The sequence below is a fragment of the Gorilla gorilla genome, chromosome 5, assembly GCF_029281585.2.
Source record: "Gorilla gorilla gorilla isolate KB3781 chromosome 5, NHGRI_mGorGor1-v2.1_pri, whole genome shotgun sequence".
Lineage (NCBI taxonomy): Eukaryota > Metazoa > Chordata > Mammalia > Primates > Hominidae > Gorilla > Gorilla gorilla.
Genome location: NC_073229.2, coordinates 59,525,306 through 59,537,988, shown reverse-complemented (window position 1 = coordinate 59,537,988; position 12,683 = coordinate 59,525,306). Strand labels below are relative to the sequence as shown.

General features: G+C 53.4%; 1 protein-coding gene across 1 annotated transcript; it reads left to right on the top strand.

The window, feature by feature from the left end:
• Positions 1–1,874: 1,874 nt before the first annotated feature.
• On the top strand, positions 1,875–12,412 carry PGC (progastricsin). Its single transcript, XM_004043998.5, has 9 exons — positions 1,875–1,994; positions 4,476–4,626; positions 4,770–4,887; positions 5,885–6,003; positions 6,789–6,988; positions 8,674–8,793; positions 9,338–9,485; positions 11,332–11,430; positions 12,156–12,412. The coding sequence occupies exons 1-9, from the start codon at positions 1,936–1,938 to the stop codon at positions 12,306–12,308; spliced, it is 1,167 nt and encodes a 388-aa protein (XP_004044046.3). The 5' UTR covers positions 1,875–1,935; the 3' UTR covers positions 12,309–12,412.
• Positions 12,413–12,683: the final 271 nt, after the last annotated feature.

The window sequence follows — 12,683 nt, the reverse complement described above, 5'->3', positions numbered from 1 at the left end:
CTGTCTCTACTAAAAATATAAGAAAATTAGCTGGGCGTGGTGGCACGCACCTGTAGTTCCAGCTACTTGCGAGGCTGAGGCAGGAGAATTGCTTGAACCCGGGAGGTGGAGGTTGCATTGAGCCAAGATCGCGCCACTGCACTCCAGCCTGGTGACACAGCAAGACTCCATCTCAAAAAAAAAAAAAAATAAAAAGATTCCAATGATCCTATAATTTTATTTACCTGCTTCCCAAATATGGGGACTCCCCTCAACCCAGGGAAGGCACTCCCTATCTTGTCTTTCACCTCATAGTCCAATGTACCTCTGGGGACTGCAGGGAGGAATGGAAGCTGAGTTGGCTTGAGACACCATCAGGTAGGGACCTCCCTCTCTGTGCCAGATCCAGCTGACTTCTAGTCCTCCCTCCCCTCCCCCATTATAAGGCTTGGGGAAACTCCAGGGCTCTGGCTGGGCAGTGGGTAGCAGTGGCTAGAGTGGCAAATCCCCCACCAGCTGGATGATATCAGTGTTTACAGATCTGGTCCTGGCCTTTTGCCTGGGGCCTGAGGACCTGACAAATCTGCCTGGAGCCCTGAGTGTGGGGTACGAGGTCGCAGAGAGGCTATTGGCATGGGGATTTTTTTCCCACTCACTCCAAAATGGAGAGCTGTCCTGGGCCAGGTGAGCAGGCACTGGGCCAGCTCTAGGTCACCTCAGGCAATGGGAAGCTGGTAGCTGGTAAGTGGGGTGGGAGTTGGGGGAGGTGGGAGAGGCGGTGCCGAAGATGAGGGATAGAGGAACTAACAAATCAGACTTGGGGGCTGCACAAGGGCTTGGGAGTGGGTCATGGGAGACATAGGCATTTTAGGAGAACTGAAGACAGAGGCAGGGACGCAGCGGGGCAGAAGAGAGAACGAGGAACAGCAGCAGGGCGCAGGCCTGTCCCTCCTCATATGCCCCTGCTCCAGGCCTCTGATCTAGGCTGGTACAAGAGGCACAACCAGAAGCTGGTGTGGCTTACTCTATGAGTGTGTCCTGAGCATTTGCTGAATTATGACAAGCATTTCTCCAAATGTCCTGTTTGACCTTGAAAGCCTCTGAAGCTGCTCAAATAGCTGTGACTTCAGCCATTGTCATCCCAGTCCCACCACCAGCACCAGAACTCCCAACACTGCCATCAGTACCACCCTCACCATCACCATCATCGTAACCAGCATCCTAGCTACTAGCTACTGACCTCCTGACCCCCTGACACCCCTATCTCCTCCCCTGAGGGTTTGAGGGTGCTAGGAGTTAGGAGTTGAGTCAAAGCTTCAAGTACATAACCTAGAGACAAGCAGTTCTTAATGATTTTGCCCATCCAGAAGACACTTAGCAGTGCCTGGAGATATATTTGGTTGGCACAATGGGTGGACTGCTCCTGGCATCGAGTTGGTAGAGGCCAGGGATGCTGCTAAACATTCTATAGTACACAGGATGGGGCCCACAACAAAGAACTATTTGTTCCAAAATGTCGACAGCACTGAGGTTGCGAAACCCTGGCTATAGATCCTATCTATCCCAGCACTCTGCCTCTACCTTTTTCTGGCCCTCGTCCCTAAATGCACACATTATGCCTCTGGTTTGGGAACAAGACGTAATCTTCACCACTCCATCTTACAGCAACTTTCTCTCTTATCGCTTGCACCTCCTGGCCTCCGATGCTTGAACTAAAAAGTCAATAAGATGAAAGGCTATTGCGGCCACCCTCAAGAAGGAAAAATACACAGAAACAATTGATACACGAAGCACAGGGTACACCCTGGGTTGAGGTCATGGCTGCCCAGGGCAGGGAGGCAGCAACTAGACTAATCTTGGGCGTATAAAAGAGGAAAGAGTGCCCAGGTCTTCACTCCACTGCGACTGCAGAACTCAGAGTTGCTCTTCCTCTGTGGCCAGTTGGGGACCAGCATCATGAAGTGGATGGTGGTGGTCTTGGTCTGCCTCCAGCTCTTGGAGGCAGCAGTGGTCAAGTGAGTCTGGGACCTGGCTGCTGGTGCGGGGAGCCTGGATGGGAGCCTAAAGCCCTGCAAAGGGCAACTGGGCCAGGGGACACCCTGCCTGTCTCTACTCTGGGACTTCTGCTAGGGGAAGGGAAGTCTCCCTTTGCTGATGTTAGACAGGACACATGGGTGGAAGGAGACACAGCCCCTGCCTTCAGGAAACTTCCTATCAAAGGGAAAAGCACGATCCCTTCCCCCATCTGATGAGGAAAGATGGACCTGAAACAGAGGTGGTAAGGGTGACTACTGCCCAAGCAGCCCTTGAATGGCAGGTGTGGATTCTTCTCACAGAAGGGAGCAATCCTTTTTGGATAAGGGCTATCTTATCCACTATCCTCTCTAAAAATTGCTTTAAGGCTGAAAATTTACTGGCAGATGCCAAAATCATCTAAGCAGAAACACCAGTAAATGTAAATCTCTATACCCAAGGGGTCAGGAGAAAACTCTGGAGTAGATGGCATGGCTCACAGGCCATCAGGAAGGCGCCCAGCCTGCCATCCTGCCTGTTATTTCTCTATCCAAGAGTACTTCCTGAGGCCAAGAGCTGGCTCCTCTCAGAAACTCCTATCAATATGCATATTTGGTAGAGGTGGTTAATTAGCCTTCATAGCTCAGGGTGAAGGGGTTTAGCAGAGAATTTCTGGAGAATGCAGAGTCCCCAGGGAATGGGGATTAAGCAGAATTCTGGAGCCTAGAGCAAGGCCAGAGTGGACCCCTAGAGACTCCCAAGCAATGGCAGCAAGCAAGTCTGGGAAGGAGAGTGCCGAGGAGGTGACTGAGCCCATAGGAAGGGACAGAAACCGTGATTTATAAGTTCCAACTCCAGAGCTGATCTGTGCTCCAGACCACCCAGGCCAAATTCCCGTGGTCCTGGTGTCCTGAGAGGAGCAGTGATGGGGCCTAGGCCATGCGATTAGCAGCTGGGACAGAACTAGGACTCTGTGTCCTGAGTCCCAGCTAGTGCTGTTGCCCTTGCTCCATGCTCTGTCACATCCAGCTGGTGCCAGGTGCCTGAGGGCTGCCGTAGAAAGGAACTCTGGGGTGAACTTTGCCATCTCTGAAATCTTCTTTGTTTTTTTTTTTTTGAAACAGAACTTTGCTCTTGTTGCCCAGGCTGCAGTGCAATGGCACGACCTCGGCTCACTGAAACCTCTGCCTCCCAGGTTCAAGCAATTCTCCCACCTCAGCCTCCCGAGTAGCTAGGATTACAGGCGTGCGCCACCATGCCCGGCTAATTTTGTAATTTTAGTAGAGATGGGGTTTCACCATCTTGGCCAGTCTGGTCTCGAACTCCTGACCTCAAGTGATCCACCCGCCTCGGCCTCCCAAAGTGCTGGGATTACAGGCGTGAGCTACCGTGCCTGGCCTGAAATCTTCTGTTAAAAATGTGCATTTCCTGGGCTGGGCGCAGTGGCTCACGCCTGTAATCTTAGCACTTTGGGAGGCTGAGGCGGGCGGATCATTTGAGGTCGGGAGTTTGAGACCAGCCTGACCAACATAGAGAAACCCTATCTCCACTAAAAATACAAAATTAGCTGGGCATGGTTGCCCTTGCCTGTAATCCCAGCTACTCAGGAGGCTGAGGCAGAAGAATCGCTTGAACTCGGGAGGTGGAAGTTGAGGTGAGCCGAGATCAAGCCATTGCACTCCAGCCTGGGCAACAAGAGCGAAACTCTGTCTCAAAAAAAAAAAAAAAAGTACATATCCTGGGCCAGGTGCGGTGGCTCACACCTGTAATGCCAGCACTTTGGGAGGCCTAGGCAGGCGGGTCACGAGGTCAGGAGATCGAGACCAGCCTGGCCAACATAGTGAAACCCTGTCCCTACTAAAGATACAAAAAATTAGCCGGGCATGGTGACAGGCGCCTGTAATTCCAGCTATTCGGGAGGCTGAGGCAGGAGAATCTTCTGAACCCAGGAGGTAGAGGTTGCAGTGAGCGGAGATTGTGCCATTGCACTCTAGCCTGGGTGACAAAAGTGAAACTGCGTCTCAAAAAAAAAAAAGTACATATCCTGAAAAGGGTAATGCCTAAAGTCCCTCTTCCTTTCCTGGGGAGGAATCTATGGGATATTTGACAGCAAAGGGCCAGGGAGATAGGAGGACCCTTGAGATGGGGTGAGGAGTGCATGCATGGTGAAATGAATGCTTTTCTGAATCTTAGAGCAAGTGCTGAGAAGAGCTTTGTAAGAAAGAGGGGAAGAGGCAAAGGGAGGAAGAAACACACACACACACACACACACACACACACACACACACACACACAGAGACAGAGACAGACAGACAGAGACAGAGAGCAAAAGGCTGAGAGAGAGAAAAAGACACACACAGACAAGGGAGAACAAACAGAGTGGCAGGGAGGTTGAAGCATGCAGTTAAGAGGAGAGAGAGTAAGAGAGGACTGGGAAGAGAGGAAGGAGGGAGGGCCTTGCCTCATACGCAACCCTTCTGTAGAGTGCCCCTGAAGAAATTTAAGTCTATCCGTGAGACCATGAAGGAGAAGGGCTTGCTGGGGGAGTTCCTGAGGACCCACAAGTATGATCCTGCTTGGAAGTACCACTTTGGTGACCTCAGCGTGACCTACGAGCCCATGGCCTACATGGATGTGAGTCCTGACCCTTCCTGGGGGTAGCCTTCTCTCTGGTGTGGGCTGGAGGGAAGGGGCAGGTCCCTTCACTCCTCTGCCCATGGAGAAGCCTGGGGCCCCTGGATCCCTCTGGAACTAACAGCTTGCTCCATGGCCCCCAGGCTGCCTACTTTGGTGAGATCAGCATCGGGACTCCACCTCAGAACTTCCTGGTCCTTTTTGACACCGGCTCCTCCAACTTGTGGGTGCCCTCTGTCTACTGCCAGAGCCAGGCCTGCAGTGAGTGCTGGGCTGGGCAGAGAGGGGTGGTTGGCAGGGCAAGGCACTGATACCCTCTGGGGAGGGCCAGACTTCCAGAGGGAGCTCAGGACTGAGGGGAGCTCAATCCTGGGGAGGACCAGGGACATGTGCAGGGCCACACAGCATGCCCAAGCCAGAGGAAAGATGCTGGTCCTGCAGCTGGATGGCCCCTTTGCCTTCCCTGCCAATATGTATCCCTTTGCTTATGCCAGCCCCTAACTCCCCACTCCCTTTTATTCCACTCTCCCCATTCTGTTTACTCTGGGCAGTGCCATTCCATTCCATGTGACTAATTTCCAGTCCATTCCATCCCACTCCATTCTACTCCATTCTATTTTGCTCCACCTCAGTATTTACTAAGTTCTCACTGAGTGTCTCCAAGAGACACAACAGAACAATATAGGATGTGGGCTCCGTACTATAGTGGTTTTGGGAGACAGGCAGTGTTTGCTTTCTTAAGGTTGCCTCGGTCCCTGCTGAAGCCTTGGTGTTTGGGTCCTGACACCTTTGGCCCAAGGGGTCCCTTGATGTCCCCACCCTATGCTATGACTGGCTTCTTGATGAGTGAAGGTGGGGGGCACTTGGGGATGCCCTGGAGGGCTGGGGGGAATGCTGGGATGTGGTGCAGGCCCATTCACTTCTTCATCTGATGAGTAATTACTCAGCACTGCTGTGAGCCAGGTGTTTTGCTGGGTACCAGGGACTCAGGGCTGGGTTCTCTGCAACCCTGTCCACAGGGAGGCCACAGTCCTGAGGCATCCCAAGATTCTGTAAGTCAGAAGGGGCTTTGGGGACAAGGCTGGCCAGCTCCCATTGGCCTTCCAATGCCACCCCTTGACTTGGCAACCAGGGGTGCTGAGGTCCCAGGATGTGAGCGCAGCCTGAGCGAGAGGCTGAGGTGGGAACCCGGCAGCCCTGAGAGCTGAGCAGCCCTGCCCCGGCTGACCTGACTCCCCATGCCCTGACTCCCCTGCAGCCAGTCACTCCCGCTTCAACCCCAGCGAGTCGTCCACCTACTCCACCAATGGGCAGACCTTCTCCCTGCAGTATGGCAGTGGCAGCCTCACCGGCTTCTTTGGCTATGACACCCTGACTGTGAGTGGGCATGAGGAGTGGAGGCTGGGGCTGTGAGCTATAAGCTGGAGGGGACAGTTAGATGGAGTCTTCTGAAACACGGTGGAATGCTAGTGTTCTGGTGTGCAGGACAGGAAGGCAGGACAAGACAGGTCCATTCAGTCACTCCCCCAACACTCACTGGTTGCCACCATGTGCCAGGCACTGGGGCACCATACTGAACAAGAGGGACATGGTCCTTTTCCTTAAGAAGCATAAGGCCTGGGGAGCTCAGAGAAGAAGGAGACGGGTGAGGAGGTGAGCTGTGGCAGTCAAGGAAGGCTACGCAGGAGAGGTGGCTCCTGCAACACCTGTCAAGAGGCAGAGGTGGCTGGCTACGGTGGCTCACGCCTGTAATCCCAGCACTTTGGAAGGCCAAGGCGGGCAAATCACGAGGTCAAGAGATCGAGACCATCCTGGCCAACATGGTGAAACCCTGTCTCTATTAAAAGTACAAAAAATTAGCTGAGCGTGGTGGCACGCGCCTGCAGTCCCAGCTGCTCGGGAGGCTGAGGCAGGAGAATCTCTAGAACCAGGGGAGCAGAGGTTGCTGTGAGCTGAGATTGCGCCACTGCACTCCAGCCTGGTGACAGGGCGAGACTCTGTCTCAAACAAGCAAACAAACAAACAAACAAGAAAACCAAAACAAAAAAGAAGGGGGCAGAGGTGAGGAAGGGATGAACAGAGGCTTGAGGAGTCTCTAGGGGAACCTGGAGGAGGTGAGTGGAGTCAGACTGGTCACCTCCCCTCGTTTGTGTCCCCATTAGGTCCAGAGCATCCAGGTCCCCAACCAGGAGTTCGGCTTGAGTGAGAATGAGCCTGGTACCAACTTCGTCTGTGCGCAGTTTGATGGCATCATGGGCCTGGCCTACCCTGCTCTGTCCGTGGATGAGGCCACCACAGCTATGCAGGGCATGGTGCAGGAGGGCGCCCTCACCAGCCCCGTCTTCAGTGTCTACCTCAGCAAGTGAGCAACCAGCTGGCCAGTCCCCACCTCCCGGGGTGCTCCTCCGGCCGCCCTGGGCGACTGAGGCTCAGTGCTCAATGCTTTGGGGTTTGGAGGCATCCCAGCGGGCATCTGGCTCCAGTCAGTCTCGCTCCAGGGCCTTCCTTCCTGGGCTTCCTCTCGAATCCTCTCCCAGCCACCCGACCACACCCCATCCCTGCACCTGTCCCCAGTCCCCTCCGACTTGTCTTTGCATTCCATGGCCACGATGGAATGAATCTCTTCCACAGCAGCTGAACTTTGCCCTGAGTTTTGCTGCTCTGATTCTCAGCACCCCTTGGACAGGCTTCCTGGTGGAGAAGCGGGTGGGGCAGTTCGCTCACTTCCTTCTGACCGAATGTTTTCTACCTGTATCCCTCTTTTGCATAGTAATGTATTGCTTCATCTCCTTTTATCTATTGTTCTAGCCTGGTCCTGGAGTCTTCTGGTCTAGGTCCACTGCTGACCCCTAGCAGGTTGTTATCCTTGCCAGTCAACACAAGCATGTGCAGGCATTTAGTGAGACAGGCAGTGGGTGGGGGTGAGCGGCCTGGGGCCTGCTTTTCTTTGTTCTTCTTCAGAATTAACCAGCAACTTGCTTTTGTTTTGTTTTGTTTTGTTTTGTTTTTTTGAGATGGGTTCTCGCTCTGTCACCCGGTCTGGAGTGCAGTGGCGCAATCTCGGCTCACTGCAACTTCTGCCTCCCGGATTCAAGCTATTTTCCAGCCTCAGCCTCCCAAGTAGCTGGGATTACAGGCATGCGCCACTGTGTTCGGCTAATTTTTGTGTTTTTAGTAGAGACGGGGTTTCACCATGTTGGCCAGGCTGGTCTCAAACTCCTGACCTCACGTGATCCACCCGCCTCGGCCTCCCAAAGTGCTGGGATTACAGGTGTGAGCCACTGCGCCCAGCTTTAGCCAGCCACTTTCTAGAGACAGTTAGCTTCATTGGACTAATCTGGGGAATCTGAAGTTCAAGGACCTCACCCTGTTACTAATGTTGCTAACTTCCTCTCCACCTCTGTTTATGATTCCTCTGCGTGTATACAGAGCAGCTCCACCCAGCTCCACACTCCAGCTACCAGAGAAGCCTCTGGAACAAACACGGAATATCCTTACCCCCCTTCACCAAGACCCTACCTGTCTCCAATCTCAGCAGAAAAGTAACAAGCTGGGCCCGGGTGGGGATCCCGGTGACATGTCTACCAGAGGCAGGAAGCGGAGGGGAGAGGAGAGCAGAGTGTGGGCTGGGGGTCCCAACCACTAGGGGACCCCCCAGAGGTCAGCATCATTCGGGAGCCTGAGGCGCTGGGAATTCCAAGGCCTGGCCAGAAAGCCCCAGTCTAAGGGATGCATCCCCGTCCCCAGGGAGCCCCAATCTAAGGGATACAGCCCCATCCTCAGGGACCCCCAGTCTGAGGGAGACACAGACTCGTCCTCAGGGAGGCCCAGTCTAAGGGACACAGCCCTGTCCTCAGGGAGCCCCAATCTAAGGGATTCAGCCCTGTCCTCAGGGAGCCCCAGTCTGAAGGGAGACTCAGTCCTCTCCTCAGGGAGCCCCCGTCTGGATCAGGGAAGGAGCTCTGTTTCCCTGTGGAGGTGACTGCTCAGGAGGGAAGTCCTTTTCCATGGCACTCCCTGACTTCCCCTTCTCTTTCTCTCCTGCAGCCAGCAGGGCTCCAGCGGGGGAGCGGTTGTCTTTGGGGGTGTGGATAACAGCCTGTACACGGGGCAGATCTACTGGGCGCCTGTCACCCAGGAACTCTACTGGCAGATTGGCATTGAAGAGTGAGTCTGCGGTGGGGCCCTGGGGATGTGGCACTTCCTTGGAGTGGGCTTCCAGGCCATGTCACACACACACACAGTCTGGCACTGCTCTGGGATGGGGCAGAGGACCCCTGAGGCTTACTCCTACAAAGCCACAACTGTCCTCTGCAGGAGTGACAAAGCCCAGCTCAGCCTGGAGAAGAGAGTGGGTGTGGACAACATAGGGAGGGGCAGGACCTGGACTCCCGAACATTAGGGACCCTGCAGTCCAGCCCCATCATGGGCTCACAGATTAGAAACGAAGGTGTGTTAGCAACTCATTTGCTCAAAGTCCTTACAATGAATCAGTGGACCTGGTTTTCAGTGTTTTTAGAAACTTCCTTGACACTTTTAAGGAATAGGTCCCATGGCATGATGCAGGGGAATAGCCGGATTGATCTTTGCAGGGTCCTCACTTTCCTCAAGAAAGTAGCTGTAGCTGTTTGTCCCACAGTGGTGGGGAAAGCCCGCCCCAGCTGCCCTGAACTGGGGGAGTCCTGAGGCTGCCTGTCTTCTCCCCATACAGGTTCCTCATCGGCGGCCAGGCCTCCGGCTGGTGTTCTGAGGGTTGCCAGGCCATCGTGGACACAGGCACCTCTCTGCTCACTGTGCCCCAGCAGTACATGAGTGCTCTTCTGCAGGCCACAGGGGCCCAGGAGGATGAGTATGGACAGGTGTGACTGGTGAGGGTGTCTCTCTTCCCCAGGAGGCTACTCCAGAGGCATTCATGATTTCTCCTGGGAACACAATAGCCAGCTGGGCGCCGTGGCTCATGCCTGTAATCCCAACACTTTGAGAGGCCAAGGCAGGCAGATCTTTTGAGCCCAGGAGTTTGAGACCAGCCTGGGCAACATGGCGAGACTCTGTCTCTACAAGAAATACAAAAATTAGCTGGGTGCGGTGGCATGCGTCTGTGGTTCCAGCTACTTGGTAGGCTGAGGTGAGAGGATTGTTTGAGCCCAGGAGGTGGAGGCTGCAGTGAGCCATGATCTCACTATTGCACTCCAGCCTGGGTGACAAAGCAAGACCCTGTCTCGAAAAAAAAAAAAAAGCCTAACTCTTGACCTCCATGCCTCTATCTGCCCAAGGCACTGGAGGCAGGGGGACCTGGGACGACTGGGGCTGGGTGCAGGATGGGGGCCTGGAGGCTTGTTCAGGCGGGGCCAGTTGCTTGTGCTGAAGGGGAGAGGGAGGTTACTATTAGGCAGGAATTTCTTCTGAGCTGCAGTCACTCAGCAGAAACAGAGGAAACGCTTGCTGGACTTTGGGATAAGAGCAAAATGACTGGAATGTGGGGCTGAGTATGTGAGCAACCAGGGCTGACCCTTTATCCGCACCTCTCTCACCTCCACAGGGCCATGCTCCCCTGCGCTTGTCTGTCTTGAGTCCAGCCAAGGGTTTGTTTAATTAACCCAAGCCCACTACCACTAATTTTAATTTTGGGAGACCAGTGGGGTACTCATTATGCAGATCTGTGTTTTTCTTTTTTTTTTGTTTTTTGTTTTTGTTTTTTTGAGACGGAGTCTCTCTCTGTCGCCCAGGCTGGAGTGCAATGGCGTGATCTTGGCTCACTGCAACCTCCACTTCCTGGGTTCAAGCAATTCTCTGGCTTCAGCTTCCTGAGTAGCTGGGACTACAGGTGTATGTCACCACGCCTTGCTAATTTTTTTGTATTTTTAGTAGAGATGAGGTTTCACCATATTGGCCAGGCTGGTTTCGAACTCCTGACCTCAAGTAATCTGCCTGCCTTGGCCTCCCAAAGTGCTGGGATTACAGGTGTGAGCCACCGCGCCCAGCCATCTGTGTTGTTTTTGTCGTTGTTGTTGTTGTTGTTGTTATTGTTGTTTTGAGACAGAGTCTCACTCTGTCACCCAGGCTGGAGTGCAGTGACACAATCTCAGCTCACTGCAAGCTCCGCCTCCTGGGCTCAAGCAATCCTCCCACCTCAGCCTCCTGAGTAGCTGCGACTACAAGTGTGTGCCATCATGCCCAGGTAATTTTTGTATTTTTGGTGGAGGCGGGGTTTCATCATGTCACTCAGGCTGGTCTCGAACTTCTGGACTCAAGCAATCTGCCTGCCTCGGACTCCTAAAGTATTGGGATTACAGGCACGAGCCATCGTGCCCGGCCAGATCTGCATGTTTTAAAATGCCACTTGCAAGCTGGGCATCATGGCTCATGCCTGTGTATGTGTATGTGTGTGTGTGTGTGTGTGCATATATATATATATATAGGCACTTGCAGAGAAAGAGCAGAGGTTCAATCTTTAATATGGGAAATCGAGGCAAGAGGAGTTAGGAGGCTCTGGGATCACTCCAAATCACACCCATTCTGAGTCCATGGGTATAATGCCAGCATTACCTACACAGGACTTTCCCTTGGAGCTGCATTCTCTAGTCCAAAAACAGGCTTAGAGCTTGGGCCCGGAGCTCAGGCCTGGGATCCAGGGGCTGAGATGATGGGGCTGGTGGGTGCTATCAGGGGGAGGATGAGTTAACCAGGGACCTATTCCTCTTGCAGTTTCTCGTGAACTGTAACAGCATTCAGAATCTACCCACCTTGACCTTCATCATCAATGGTGTGGAGTTCCCTCTGCCACCTTCCTCCTACATCCTCAGTGTAAGTCCTGGTCCCTGCAGGCTGAGCCACCATGATTGGGGTTGGGAGGAAGGGCTGGGGAGCCAGAAATGCTGAGTCTCCTGCCTTGTGCCATTTTCCGACTCCGCGCTTGTACTCATTTATCTTCCCCACTCATTGATTCTAAACCCCCTTCTCTGGAACAAGGCTATGAAATAGAAGATTGTCATCTATGATCAATTATTATTAATTAGTGGGGAGAGGCACTGGGCTCTTTGTTGAGCACTTACTAGGGCAGACCACTGTGCAAAGCACTTTGCTTCATGATCCCATTTAATTGTCACAGTATTTAATGAGGGAGATACTCATTTCTGTTTTACAAATGAAAACTTGGAGGTTCAGAGAGGTTGAGTAACTGACTCAAGGCGACACAGCTAAGGTTTGAATCCAAGTTGGTTTGGCTCCAAGGTTTAACCACCAGGCTGATCTGCTCCAAATTGGGAGCAGGAGGGAGGTCTGTGGGAAGAGAAGTTTCCCATCATGGGGAGAGGAGACCCTGCTGAGGACCACGGCAGCCTGAATGTACCTGTTCCAGAAATCCTCCCACCCGCTCTGCTGTGGTGGCTCAGTTGGCCTATGAGCCCTCAAGGCAGAGACCCTGGCTCCCTCAGCTCTGCACTTGTGCTCCCAGCCCAGGGCTCAGAGCTGAGCAGGGCCCAGCTTATGTGTGAACAAATGAATGAGTGCTGCCTTTCTGTGTTGAGCAGAACAACGGCTACTGCACCGTGGGAGTCGAGCCCACCTACCTGTCCTCCCAGAACGGCCAGCCCCTGTGGATCCTCGGGGATGTCTTCCTCAGGTCCTACTATTCTGTCTACGACTTGGGCAACAACAGAGTAGGCTTTGCCACTGCCGCCTAGACTTGCTGCCTCGACACGTGGGCTCCGCTCTTCCTCTTGGCCCTGCACCCTCCCAGGGCATTGTATCTGTCTTTCCACTCTGGATTCAGCCTTCTTTTTCTGGACTCTGGACTTTCTCTAATAATAAATAGTTCTTCTTTATGTTGGTCATCCTGTTGTTTTTGGAAGGGAGTTTTCCCTGAGTGGCTACAAGGTTTCCTGGTGGGTCACTGTGATTCTAAGAGAAATGGGACCTAAGGCATGGCTTGGGATGGGCTCTGTAACCCTCAGAGCTTAAAGTTCATACTTTTCCCCTGGAAAGGGAAGACAGTGGTAGCGCCATCATGGGTGGGTGGGTGGCGGGCCGGGGGAGAGTGTTCCTACTTGAGTCACAGA

What these genes read in the sequence shown, in the direction of transcription:
- PGC (XM_004043998.5), top strand. Translation starts at nt 1,936, where the DNA reads ATGAAGTGGATGGTGGTGGTCTTGGTCTGCCTCCAGCTCTTGGAGGCA. An exon ending in TTGGAGGCAGCAGTGGTCAA is followed by an intron (nt 1,995 to 4,475) that starts GTGAGTCTGGGA and finishes ACCCTTCTGTAG; the next exon opens with AGTGCCCCTGAAGAAATTTA. An exon ending in TGGCAGATTGGCATTGAAGA is followed by an intron (nt 8,794 to 9,337) that starts GTGAGTCTGCGG and finishes CTCCCCATACAG; the next exon opens with GTTCCTCATCGGCGGCCAGG.